Source organism: Zootoca vivipara, chromosome 4 (genome assembly GCF_965207765.1).
Source record: "Zootoca vivipara chromosome 4, rZooViv2.hap1.1, whole genome shotgun sequence".
Lineage (NCBI taxonomy): Eukaryota > Metazoa > Chordata > Lepidosauria > Squamata > Lacertidae > Zootoca > Zootoca vivipara.
The window spans coordinates 36282154-36296820 of NC_142587.1; the positions used below are offsets into that span (position 1 = coordinate 36282154).

A 14667-nucleotide genomic window follows, 5' to 3' on the forward strand; every position below is an offset into this window, starting at 1 on the left:
CTCTTAACCCAGCGTGCTAGTTGTAATGTTTCAGGTGCTTCCTGTATAAAATAGAACAATGATTACGTTATGAAATCAGAATACCAATGTCCCTTAAGCAGGTCAGTCTCCCTGCTATCTTGAGACAAGATCACTTGGGGAAAGAGGCTGTTTTTATGGTGAACCAGTCATTGCTGTTCTGAGTCTCATCCACAGAGACTCGGGGGATTAAAGCAAAACAATAAGCTGGGGAACTGGCAGGAGGCTGTTGCTAATTGCTATACTGCCAGTGATTTAAAGCAGGAATTAAAGATTTGTTCTTTAAACAGTTTCCCTTTTAAATGTGCATACCTAAAACAGAGGGAAACCGCTTTAAAACGTGCAAACCCTTGTTTAAGGAGCCATTTGATGCCTAGCGTATAGATCATGAGTTTCTAAGACAGATGGGGGCTACCTGCATCAGCATACAGCTTCTGCACAGCATGGTTATTATGTGCAAATGTTATTAACATGTGATACAATTCCACATGCATTTTTTTTAAAGAAGAATGATTATTATTACATTTATATCCCACCTTTCCTCCAAGGAGCTCCAGGTGGTGTATATAGTTCCCTCCATTTTATCCTCACAACAACCCTGTGAGGTACATTAGACTGTGACTAGCTCAAGGTCACCCAGTTACGGTAGCTTCATGGTCTAGTAGGGATGAGAAAACTGGTCTCCCAGGTCCTAGTCTGCTACTTTGTTCAGGTGTTCAGTTGAGGTGTGTGAAGTTCACCATAAGGTTTTGTGTTGATAGTGCACCCTTTTAATTTAACCACATTGCTTACTAAATTAATGATTACAGGGAGATGCTATAGCTTCATGCTATAGTTCTGTTCAAGTGTTGTCAATGCAGTGCCCTCCAGATCTTAATGGACTACAACTCCCATGAGCACCAGCCCATCTGGTCAGTCATCAGGAATGATGGGAGTTGTGATCCATCAACACCTGGAGGACACCACATTAGCTAGTCCTGTTTAGCTTGGAGGGGGGGAGAGGTACATAGAAAAATTATTCTATCCTTAAAGAGATACAAGCTTCATAGGCGGTTGGGACAACCAGTTTCCTCAGAGTACTAACTCGGTCATGTTGCTTCAGCTTCCCTTTTTAGGTAGAAGCTGAAGTTTAGTGAAAAGTATATAGCTTCATATTCCAAGAAAATCTTCAAGAAACACATTCAAATAATTAAACTAACAGTGTTTGGCTTAAATCAAAGGAAGATAAACCTTGCTGTAAGAGCAATGAAACATCTTTCTTGGTGGCTCTCAGTAGAAGGGTAAACTTGACCCCGTAAACACAGCCATGAATCTCCTTTTTGTATCATAAGAAGGCAAACATGAGGTATCAGTAGGCTGCCCATCTGTCAAGGTGTTTTATTGCCATCTATAGCAGTAAGGCTACAGGTCCATTGCTGCTAAAATGCACACACACTTAAGAGACCAATAGCCGCTTGGCAGGGTTTTCCCCTTGAACTCAATTAAGCAGAGATGGAAAGAAGCTCTGAGCACACCCATGTATCTGTGATGCTGTTCCACAGTTAATTATCCCAGTACTATTGCCACTATAAATTCATGTGACATGGTACTTTTTCTAGCACTGGAGAAGGGGATAATGGGGAGCAGATATATTGGTTAGAGTACACATATCCTGAGTGGATGTCTTGGTCTCCAGGACTAGATATCAATTAAGGACCTCAATTTGACTGGAGGGGCATGGAGTTCATATTTGTTTTCAAATTAGCAGAGAACTTGACTCCCATGGTGAAAATATAATTGATCCAATAGTGTGTGGTTGCATTAAAAGGAGCAGCAAATTTGGAGTAATTAAATTGGTGGCCGAATTGATTGAAGACAGTAGGTATAGCTGAATCAGAAAGGAATTTCCTTTCAGAATTTGTTTGGTTTGGTGGTTAAGAGCAAGAACTTTGAGGCAGAAGTGTCAAGCATGGTCCATCTCAGCACAGTTTTGAGTTTCCTAGGTGACTTTGGGCAAGCTGCCATTTCCCAAAACGGGCCTTACCATCTATAACCAGGCAGCAATGATACTGACTTTTTCCCATGGGGTTATGTTCAAAGGATTATGGAGAGAATGCTCATGAAGTACCTGGAACAGTTAAGGAAATTACAGCAGTGTTGTTGTATGATGAAGCAAATAGTTCTTCACTGTATGCCAGCTGAAAGGAACAGGCAGCACGAAATGTTTCTTGAAGGGATAATAATGATGAATGTCATCTCTTACCAGCCTAGACTGTGTTACAATAACTTGATAAAATTGCATAAGTGTTGGTGATTGGGAAAATTCCCAAATCAAGAATCCCAAGAATGACCAAAACACCTTTTAGTCATGCATGGCTCAGTAATGGGTGCTGATGTGTCAATTTTTATCCCGTGGGAAATTGTTCCACTTTTTACCTGAGACTTCAGAAGTCGGAAAAATGCAGACCTGTGCTGCGTAGAACTGGAATCATTTGGTAACACATTTCATTCATGCATTATATATGGCTGTAATACCACTGCATTTTCAATTGATTGTTTTGAATGCTCAATTGCATGTTTTCTTGGCAACAGGTAAGCTCGTAAGACGCACTGTAGATTAATACTTTTGTTGGTATATGCTTGACGGTGATGTGTCCAAACTTGGGACAGTTATTGTGAAGAACATTGAAGATAAAAAGCAACAGATTTTGTCAGCGTGGAATTACCACACAGGAGGAGTAGCATCATAATGTAATTCTGTCTGAATTAGTGAGGAGTTAGATCAGCAGAGAGACATTTCAGTCCAGAAAGACTTAGAAACTGATTTGTTCTTATCTCCTCATTTTTCTAGCTGGCATTTCTTTCTTTTCAAAGTGGTTCTGATTTTGCAGAGGAAGTGGCCAGTAGAGGGAGGAATTTTGCTCTAAATGTGAGCAGTAAGCAATTGCTGTCATCTTATAAAAAGAGGGTGGGAATGCTTTTCTTGAATAAAAGAACGATGAATTGAAAATTCTCCTTCCATGTCAGCACGTATTTTCTTTTCTAAATTTATCATCCCATCAGTAAGTTCGTATCTAGTTTGTGTCACAGCACGAAACTGCTGTGTGAGATGAAAATAAATCTGAGCAGCAATGTTACCAAGTCTCTTGGAATTGGTAAATATCCTAGCAAAAATGTTAAGTGGCAGCTGTCATATACCAGGATTAGTCACAATTCTAAGTCCCATTGAAGGCAGTGGCACATATTTTAGATTTTAGCTAGGTCCCATTGCTAAGTGTGAGCTTAAAAAAACAAAGCAATCATCACCACCTTTTGAATACAGTACAAACCACAAATGTACAGTGGGTGATTTCCAACTAATTCACACCGTACCAGAGTAAACCCAATGAAATCAATAGATTTAAGTAATACTTTGAATATGACTTAGGTCAGTATCATCCAATACTATATGAGCACAAACATAACATACAAGCATACAGCTATGTATTTCAGGGGGAAGGAGCATAAACTTATTGTTCAATACATTGGGCACTTTCTAAAAAACAAAATATCTGTAGAATGACATTGTCACATAAGTATATAGTGCTCTCTCTGTGTGTGTGTTTACCACCTACCATGTAAAATATCCAGGTACATAAAATATCCAGGTGAATATTTTAAAAGAGGCCCCGTGGATCATGTGTACTATGTGTACTCTGTATCCACAGGGCCTCTTTTAAAGGTGTGTGTGTGTGTGTGTGTGTGTGTGTGTGTGTGTGTGTGTGTGTGTATGTGTGTGTGTATATATATATATATATATATATATATATATATATATATATATATTCCTTTAAAAGAGGCCCCGTGGCATATATATAACCCTCACCAACTTATGTTTTAAGACATACCTTCAAAAATTCTCTTTGTGATCTTGTCTATTTTATTTATTGTTTATTTTTCAAGACTGTTTATTGTTTACTTTTCAAATTGGAAAAATGTTTATTTTTCAAAACTGAAACATGTTTTAGGATGCCAGTGGGTGGGTGGAAATTCATCCCACAAAGCAACTGGTTACATTTGTTGTCCAATTCTATTTTGTTAGTATGTCATTAAATTTGCAAGTCGTGGGTTGGTGGGATTGTGTATGTGTGTGTCTGTGTGTTTTTTGAGGGGACAAGAATATATAATACCTGTATATAATTCCTGTTTATTTTGTTTCACTCCATTTATTTGCATAATACACTTCAGGACATTATGCAAAGAATGCTTATAACTATGCAAATGCATGTGTAGATACCACAGTCAAGGCACTCCCTTTAAGTGTAGTCAGGAACTGAGCTTCTAGCTTTCTGTGTCAGAGAACTCTGCTATGTTTCAGCTCTTATAACACTGGGTGGGGGGCAGAAATAAATTTCACTGAAAGTGTTAATAAAGATAACCTCATGCAGTAAAAAATTGAAGACTTGCTATGAAGTGTGATCTCCTCGGTGTAAAAAATATGCCAAAATATTTTCTTTCATTGTCTTGTCCCCTCAAATCTTAACTTTAGCTTTCCTTCTCTGGGACGACTTCATAGGTGTATCATATCTCTTTAGGCTTAGGAACACAAAGGAAGGCTGTTATTACTATTGCCATTAGTAACAGAGTTGCTTTCTGGGCTCAGATGTTCTCATTCTGTCACTTACAGTTAATACAGCAGAATTGTAGGAAATACAGTACTAACCACTCTAGTTGCCTGCAAAGTATTTCACTCTAGCAGTATAATTTTTGTTAATATCTTGCTCTTTCTCTTTTCAGACTTCTTTCTGTTTGCACCAAGGGATTTGGGATTAATTTCTGTGTTGGATAGCCTGATTGAAGGGGTCTTTTCAATTTAAAAGCAACAACACTGCAATTTGGCTCTTCTCAGTAACTAACATGTTGGCATGATACAATAATCTAAACCAGGCACCCCAAAACTGCGGCCCTCCAGATGTTTTGGCCTACAATTCCCATGATCCCTAGCTAACAGGACCAGTGGTTGGGGAAGATGGGAATTGTAGTCCAAAACATCTGGAGGACCGAAGTTTGGGGATGCCTGATCTAAACCAATCCTCTCCCATATAGCAGCCTATAACAGTGTACTAACAAAGCCGAAAGCATTCACATAGTATTTCAGAAACATGCAGTGTGGGTTGTTGTTTTTTTAATTTAAAAAAATCCAAAATTCATCCACAGAAAGAAGCAAAACCCCAAATCTCTCTTCTCTGTTTTGCTTTGTTTCTATCCCCATGGTTTTTGAGTGGGTTTAGGCAAATTCCTCTTTTTAGTGGGCTTTATGCTACTCTAGTTTTCCTCTGCAGACTGGCATGACCATGTTCTCTGTCTTTCCTTGCTGACAATCATGGAATGAGAGCAAGGACTGTCAGTCAGCTTCCTTTTTTTCTAATGTGGGGTGAGACTCACTATGGAAAAGTCTGAGAACCTCTGGTCTACTGTGTTCCTCCTCTGCTTCCCTGACGGCTCAGGAAGTTGAATTTGGTGGTGGATATTGTAACACAGAAAATGCCATCTGAAAGAGATGTTCATGTGGCCAGGAGCTATCTTACGAAGATCTTGAGAAGCTCCATGAGGTATGGTGTTGGTTTCACAAAGACAGCATTCCCTATCCCTTCCCCTAATAGAAAAACCCTTCTCAGTAATCCAGGAATCCATTCTGAAATCCTCCCTTCTCACTTCCATTTCTCCATGATAAGCATCTGGCCATGTAGTCGGTCTGTAGTCTCATGTTTCATTCACATTACTGTATGTACAAACCATTCTGGTTCCATGCATATATATCAAGCAAACAACAAACAAATAAACAGTTTGTGGTTAAACTGCCATCCTACCAATTATCACTTATCAGAAAGTAAGTTCCATTGAATTTCAAAGGGGCTTCTAAATAGACATGCATGGGATTCCACTGCGAGGCTACTGTTTTTAAACTAGACAGTTGCATGATTCATCAGCTAACTGTGCAGACAGCCACAACAATTATCATTGAATTTGTGGGATTAGATTTGCATGTGCAGAACTCAATGATAGCATTAAGTTGGCAGCATTGTGTGGGAAGTTTGATTTATGAAGGACTTGGACATGTGTTTTCTTTTAGAAATGGCATTGCTCTTACAGAATAGCATGTCCACACAGGCTATTCAACCTCATGCAACTACCGTACTACAGTGCCAAGCTGTGTGAAATCCTGTAGCAATTAGCCTTCAAGCCATTTAGCTAAAATGGACAACTATTGCTTGAGCATACTGGATTCTGATGCTGGCTTCTTTATGGATATGGGTTGAGAGACAACCACCATGTGAAAACGGGCCCCTTGGTCCTTTGTGACAGATTTCACAACAGAACTGTCAAGTGACCAGAGCAGGTAGCTGGTCTTGAACCTCCCTCCCTGCCTCTCCGCCTCCTACATGCCCAACAAAGCTTTGCAACCAAGTGCCTAAAACTGGTGGAACACTGTTGGCTCCCACGTTTTTAGGAGGCCATTAGGCAAGATGCCATTGAGGAACTCCCTGCCGCTGTCACCACTCGCCATTTGCTTGGCTTCTCCCTGTGAGCTCACTCTCTACTTCGGCTCACAAGGAGAGAACAGGGGCTCCTTCTCTATAGACTATTGTCACTTTTTGCATGCTTGGAAAGGGGTGTAGTAAGCTGGCAACAGCAGTAAGCAGGAGCAAGGTAAGATGGTTGGCTTCAGGCACCTCCTGGTGTATCGACCTCCTAAGGTGCTTGTCAGTGATGCTGAGTCCTGAATTGGATGCTGCACTGCTTCAAGCAGGCAGGTGCAGGACAGTTTGATAACTTTCTCCATTTACTGGATGAGAAGATGGCAATAGGGAATGGCAAGGTTGACAGGGAGGCCTAAGGCTCGCTTCTTGAACCAACGTTTGATAGCCCAGGAAGCTTTTGTGCCAGTTGACTGGCAAAACTGGGCTTGCAGCACTACTGAGAAATGTGGGGAACACCCTCTGGGGTTTTTTTGTTTTTACATTACATTTTCTCTCTTAATGAGCAGGTATTTGAATCTGGATCAAAGCTCCTCGCCATTGTCACTGAACCGCACCTACTCTGGTTTTAAAAATGAGAGTTGCTCAAACACAAATTTCCTCATTTCTGTACTTCCATGCAATTATACAAGACTTAATTGTTATAGACGGTATGTGTCTATATTATAAGGGATTTCATAGTTAACCAGTAGGTGCTTTTCTCTGCCTCGCAGAGGTGAAACATTCCAGGCTTTGACTCACTGTCTGTATTTCAAGTGCTTAAAAAGAAAAAAAGCACCTGGATTCTTTTCAAAGGTGATTTCCTAGAGCAGCAGACACTGCTCTGTAACCTGAGCCTACTTACTGCATTTGTTAATTAGGTCTGAGGTTGATTGCTTTAAAAATATATGCAGTAAATGCCTATGTTTTTCCTTTCTCATTCCAGAAAGAATGACCTAGCCTGCAGGCCCCACTCCTGGCATGCGACCAAATTCACGGAGAGTCAGCCTGAGACAGCCACGTCACGGCTCTCCGCAACCAATCCCTGTGCTTCCTGGCACTCTCGGTATCATGCAAGGTGAGTTCCTGTTTAAAATTAACATGCATCCAGCTCCAACGGTAAGAAAATAATTGCTTGCCTCGGTTTGTTGCTTATCTTAAAATGGACAGCAACGCACAGTGTTTTTTTTAGTTGGTCTTTGTGCACGAAGTGAGTTGTGTAATGAGGGAACTTAGATATAACAAGGGCCTGATCGCCCTTAGACTGCAGGGTATTTTCCATCATGCAGCTATGTAAATAGAGTGAACTACAGGTTCTTCCGGCAGGTTTTTCTCTCTTTTCTTTTCTCTAGGCCTTTCTTCAGGCGTCAGTTTTCAGGTGTGGAAAAGCCCCTTAAAAGTACTAAAATGCAATGGAAGGAGTAGGAAACCAAATCTCCTATTCCAAAGCAAGCATTTAACTCTCTCTGTGCATGCCTAAAGAATTGTCATGCAATTGCTTTCTCTAGTTACATCTCTGCTTGCTATGTAGCAATTCATAAGAATTGGGTAGGGCACATCGTCGCCTGTTCAGTTGCTGAAAGTTTCTCAGTAATGAGTTGTGTGAGAACTATTTTGGGGAGGGAAAACATCTTAGTTCAGGTGGTAAAATGTCTCTCTGTAATCCAGGTATACCACGATCTGGTTACAAACTCTCACAAAGCGTTCCTTTAGCCACAGACCTTGCATTCCATTTGCTTCTTTGTTTTGGTGGCATGTAAAATATGTCAGAATATTTAGACTTTTAATTTACAAAAAAAAGAAATAAAATTGGAGAAAGTATACTGTACTTGCCATTCCTGGTCCTAAAGTGGTACTTGATTCAGTTTTATTGGAGTACTAAGTAATGTACAGTACTCTTAAATGTTTCATGCTATGTTTATTTTTAAAAAGAAGAGCATTAAGTGGCCTTTAGACATTTGCTACCATTTGCTGCTTGTGTTAATAATACAAATTCAAACTTTTAAAATAAAGCAGCTTTTTTAGTTATTTTGAACACTTAACCCGTCCCTATGGTTCTATAGACCTTGTTGTCCAGTATGCTGGATGGCTTCAGAAACAGTTTCCTCTGTGTCTAACATATTTTATTTTATTTTTAAAAATGCTTTTGTTATATACTCTTCAAATGCTCTCATTGGCATGTATTACACAGTAGAATGAAAACCTGTCATGGACTTTATATTCACCGATGGGTCCTGGCTGCATGGGAACTTCTACCTGTTTTGACTTCTTTTAGGGACAACCTGGGAATAGGGAGATAAATGTGGAGAATCACATAACATAATATTTCCCATCTCTAACATTCTTTGATTCTATACATCAAGCACATAAGCAGCAGCGTCAAAATACTCACGATGGAATAAATTCCACAATTCAATCCTTGTGAAAAACAAGAGTCTGCTTGTCTCATATACAGCTATAAGACAGAATACATATTTAACAGTAGATATAGTATTAAAAATAGGGGTGGGGGGAAGGGCAGCAGCATATGTAAAGTACAGAAACGGTGTACTTTGATTTTATAATATTTTGCATTTTGATTTTATAATATTTGCATTTTTGTAATATTATCTAGTATGGCTGTTTCTACCAACAGAAAGTATGGGTTTTGTTGTCGCTATATTGACGAGAGCCCTTTTCATATTTTGCTACAGCTCCTCTTCCCATGATCTGTCAAGCTCATGGGACCAGTCAAATCTCCATCGCACCTCAGACCAGTTCAGTTCTGCTGGAAGCATGGACAGCTGGGATCACACGCCCCAGGTGTATCAATATGGACAGATGTCTTCTGCAAAGTCCAACAGTAGTATTGACCACTTGGGGAATCCCAGCAAAAGGGATTCTGCCTACGGCTCTTTCTCTACTAGCTCTAGCACACCTGACCACACATTGTCCAGTGCAGATGCTGCCTCAGTTGAGAATGCTGGGTACAAGGTGAGTCACTGGGAAACCCCAAAATCAGGAAATAGCAAGGCTGCCTCATTTCTAAGTGATCATGGAGGATTAGATGAGAAAACTACCTGCTTTGCACCTCCAGCGCCACAGTATGAAAACAACAGGAGCCCCCGGCTGGAAGATCATTCTGATTCAAAGTATTCTGGGTCCGTGAGATCAAATTTTGGGCCTGTGTGGTATGTCCCAGAGAAGAAAAAGTCACCCTCCCCTCCACCACCACCACCACCTCTTCGTAGTGATAGCTTTGCTGCCACCAAAAGCCACGAGAGAGCCCACGCTGCTGCTTATTCAGAGGGTATTCAGAGCACCCAGCACTTTGAAGTCCAGCACAGGCTGCAAGCCAAGAGTGACTGGAGTGCCGAAACTGTAGAGCAACAAAAGAGAGATGCCAGAGCAGTCGACAGGGCCTCCGAGGGTAGCCAGAGCAGCAAACCAAGCTACAGATCTGATCTCAGTCTGGATTGTGGTTTGCCTTCTGCCGGGGACAGGGTCAACAACAACATCATAGGAAATTCCAGCAGGCTGCAATCATCTCTGTCCAGCACGGACGTTCGATTTACACAGCCCACTTATGGCCACCATCACCAGCGCCAGTACAGTGATGAAAGCACTTTCTATCGCAACGCAAAAGTCTCTGCATCACCTAAAGAGCAGCGGCAACTCTCCACTTATGCTGGCATCCAGGAAAGGCCCACTGACAAACGTAGCTGTCATCAAAACCACACCAGGATTTTTGATAGTACTGCTTCTGCTGCCACTTCTTCTGACATGAGTGCTGAGCAGAAAATGGACAACGCAGGGCTAAGCCGCTATTACTGTGTGACAGTGAAACAGCCTGTTCAGGGAAACTCGAGACCACTACTCAAAGATGAATGCCGGAATACTGGCATAGGGAACCACGCTTCCTCTGGACCACAGGAGAGTCCTGCTATGACTACAATGATCCAAAGTCCCAAATACTGTCTACCTCAGCAGCCTGTTGAGCCTTCTCTAGATGTATGTGAAAAGAGCAGTCATTACATAGTGAATAAAGGAGAGGATGTTAGAACCGTTGTAACGGAAGAATCTAGAAAGGTAAGTTTCCCTGAAAAGCCAGTGCAAGCCAAGAACTTTGAGGAGAACCATGATAGTTACTGTGAGCGGGAATATGGGCGGGAATGTGTCTTAGTGCCCACCAGTAAAGCTCCCCCAAAAGATTTCAAGTGGAGTCAAGAAGAGAGCTACAAAATTTCTCCTCAGAAGACCCCAATGTTGCACTCTTTAGCTCAGGAAGGGAAAAGCCAGGCTGATCCTGCTGCCGAAGCCGAGACTACTAAGCAGCCTGCATTCGATGCTAACCTGGGCAAAAATGCACGAAGGAGTGATCGTTTTGCTACCACACTGAGAAATGAGATCCAGATGAAAAGAGCAAAGTTGCAGAAAAGCAAAAGCACAGCTGTCTTAGCAGGGTCAAGTGAGACTGAAGAGTATGCTGAGAACTGGAAACCCGATTCAGCAGAAAAGATAAACTCCTCATCAGAAAGTTCTTTTACCAACGTATACAAAGACAATCTGAAAGAGGCCCAGGCCAGGGTCTTGAAGGCCACCTCTTTCCAGCGAAGGGACCTGGAGCCCAGTTCTGCGGATTATCTTCCAGACCGGAAGACAAATAATTATAACTCTTCTCCACTGCCTCTTGTCTCTGAAGACGAGGCAGGCTTCCTTGGGGCTAGGCAGGCTTCTAAACAGACTTCACCTGGTAATAACGTTCACCACGTTCCTCGCATTGGAGCTAGGAAGAGGTTCACACTGGAACAAAAATTGAAATCTTATTCTGAGCCCGAGAAGATAAATGAAGTGGGGGTGTCGGATGATGACTACCGGCCACGCCGCCGTCCAACTACTTCTGAGGAAGCTTTGGGTTCTTTTGCAGATAGGTGGAAGTTCTTTGAAGAAACAAGCAAGCCTGCCTACCAGAAATCTTCACAAAGACATGCACCGTATGGTCGGCCAGAAGTACAGACTCCTAATGATCCTCATACCAATTCTTACGAAGGTGAGATTGAGGGATCACGGTATGAAAGGAGGATGAGGTCGGCTTCTTTTGGAGTTGAGAATATGATTGGTGCATGCAGTAGACCCAAAGAAAGTGTCCATTACAGTGGCCGCAAAGCAAAATCTGGACAATCTCCTAGGTTGGAAACCTTCGCAGAATACCAGGCATCTTGGAAGGAGCAGAGGATACCTATAGAAACTCGGAACTCAGGAAGATACCATTCAGCTGACAACATCCTTGATGCTGGCCATGAGCAGCTTGAGACATCTCCATATACACATGAACGGTCCAGGTCATCCCCTTCCACAGATTTCTACAAACAGGTAAAGGGCACTTTTATTCCTACCCTTAAATGTTTTGCCTTGGAGAGAACAAAATGTTTAAGACCAAGAGATTAACAGGACCAACTGACAGTAATCTAGGAGATTCATGATTGCTTTTCATTTTCATTTAATTTTAGAGCCTGCTGTACGCTTACAAACATACCGAACGGTCTACAAATATCAGCTTGGCTTACCAGCCAAACAGGAATTGTATTGATAGGCGTTATCTACTTTTTCACAGAATTCCTCACCAAAGGTTTCTGAATATCAGTCTTGGAATAAGAGGACAGGTCATCTTGCTAGTCTATAATTGGTCAAATAACAGGAACCAAAGGGTAGGGGTAAACGGACAGTACTTCCAATAGGGGAAAGTAAGCAGCAGGATCCTTCAAGGACCTGTATTTTGACTGGTACTATTTAATTCATTAATAAATTATTTGGAGTCAAGGGCGAGCATTGTGGTAGCCAGGATGGCTCCAAATTATTCAGGAACGGTAAAGTGCCAGGCAAATTCAATAGGCCCAAAAGAATTTCTCTAAGCTTTGCTTTTGGGCAACAAAATGGCACATGAAGCTCAATGTTAAGTATGTAACCTTAGGCAACTTTTTCTCCTCCAGTAATACAAAACAATGGGGTTGCACAATTAAAATTATTAAACAGCTGATTCTGAACAAGCAAGGCAGCATCAACAATACTAGGCTGTAGGGGCCAGTGGTCTGACTAACTATATACCAGCTTTTATGTTCCTTTGGTGGCAGATGACACCATATGTAACCCTAGAACACGGGCAGGTGAACGAGCAGCTGATGTTGGATAGCTGATATTTTTAGGACCAGTATTAGTGTTGCCAGGATGGATATTGTAAGGGAGTATACCTTTAAGGGCACCTCCCATGTCTACGTTAGTTGGTTAGGCCCAAGCAGGAAGCAGGGCTGGAAGCAAAGTGAGAAAGTAGCTAAAGGACAGAAAGCCTGTTGTACATATTCCTTTAATAAAGCTATTTCCTGTTCGGCTCCTCAGACCTGCTCATCAGTTCAGCAGAGAACTTTCCAGATATAGAGACAGCTTGACATCTGGGTTGGTTTCAGGGTCTACTCTACTCCTTGTTTGTGAGTGTTAATATATGGTCTGCTGTTGCTGATTAGTAGCTGGTTTAGATTGGCTGAGAATGCTGTCTGTGGACAAGGACATACCACTCCAGGCCTTTGAGAGGGAAGTATCTGGAATGAACTGTAGGTCATCAGTGAGGATGGTGGGAATGTGTTTATCTGGGAACTAGGTGACAGGTAGTGGTGTCACTTTTTATTCTGGATCTGTCTTGGAGCAGATGTAGTTGTAGCATAGGATGTAGCTGTGGACAGTAGACCTTTGGTGTGTTCTGTGTAGAAGCTGTAAGAGCACAGATATGTACAAGGTGTCGTGTACATCCATCTTTTGCAAGTTTTGTTATTTAGCATTTTTAAGACAATTAAGTTCTAAAAGCTCCATGTCTTAACTACTTTTAAAAGAGATCTCACACACACACACACACACACACCCTCTTTCCTGTTTAGGGAAGCTTTTAATGTTTAATAGATTATTGTATTTTAATATTGTGTTGGAAGCCGCCCAGAGTGGCTGGGGAAACCCAGTCAGATGGGCGGGGTATAAATAATATATTATTATTATTATTATTATTATTATTATTATTATTATTATTATTATTATTCCTGTGTGCATGTGCCAAAACACCCATGTGTGCACGCACACAGTTCTTGAGAGTCCTAAAATGCTTGCAAGTAACAAGTTTTTGCCATAGTGAAAAAAGTTGTTCCTTTCTAGACCAGTCAGATGAATTAGTAACTTGAGTACAAGGATTGTAAAGCCAACTGAGAGCTTGCATGGAATATACTATTGTGCTTTAAGCCAAATCAGCATAAGAGTGGATACATTATGGACTCTAAACAAACCCACAAATGAAGGGGTGTGTAATAATATATTTTTCTGCAGACTGAAACTTGATGATTTGGTGCTTTACTGTGTTATGAAACCTTTTTTCAGGAAGCATCAGCTGAAGCAAGGAGACAAGCAGAAAATAAAAGGAAAGATGAACATCTTACGTGCTCTACAGCAAGATCTGGTGAAAGGAGCTGCAATTTAAGGTAAGCAGTTTTCTGTGTTTCTGTGTGCAGGGCTTATTGGCATAGACTGCAGAATATGGTTAGCTTAATTTTATCCAGCAGGAGTTGAAACTATTAAAAGAACTTGCTTTTAATAGTTTTTTGTTTTTGCTTTGTGATATGCCTTTATTTCTCAAGGAAAAAGAAAATCACTATTAAATATGCAACTTCTGTTAAGCGTATAGTAATACTACAGAGGTAATTCTCATATATTTCTTGCATATACCGTATGTTAGAGCTGTTTACATCCACATAAGACTTCAGGCTGCATTCCTAATCCCATTTACCTGGCAATAAATCCTATTGAATTCAACAGGACTAATTTCTGGATAGACGTGGTTAGGATTGTCTTTGAGCTTCTCACATATTCATGAGGGAGTGTTAACTCTGTTATCATATGTTTTGTTTCCATCATGGAATCCTTGGTAGTATGTTGGTGGTCCTCAGGAGGTTTCCAGGCACTGACCAGACTCAGACCTACTTAGATTCAGCAAGGTGATAGCCTCGTGCCTCCAGACCATGCATTGGAGGAGAGAGAGAAACCTGTAGAATGTACTTTATAGCCAATGTAGGTTTGGCACTAAACTGTATTTCTGGGGAATGCATGAAGTGCTTTCAGCAAAAATGCTTTTAAGAATGGAACAATGGATAGTTCATTCATA

The 14667-nt window shown here is 41.2% G+C and overlaps 1 protein-coding gene across 4 annotated transcripts in view; it reads left to right on the plus strand.

Annotated features, from left to right (window-relative positions):
- The window catches only part of SHROOM2 (shroom family member 2), a 109279-nt gene that overhangs the window by 66494 nt on the left and 28118 nt on the right, over nt 1-14667 (plus strand). For 2 of the 4 annotated variants that reach the window (XM_035114460.3, XM_035114461.3), the window contains exons 3-5: nt 7441-7572; nt 9188-11846; nt 13887-13987. In XM_035114460.3, the coding sequence (XP_034970351.3) occupies nt 7441-7572; nt 9188-11846; nt 13887-13987 (2892 nt within the window). The remainder of the gene's footprint in view (nt 1-7440; nt 7573-9187; nt 11847-13886; nt 13988-14667) is intronic. The other 2 variants (XM_088667710.1, XM_088667711.1) reach the window with 1 other exon arrangement.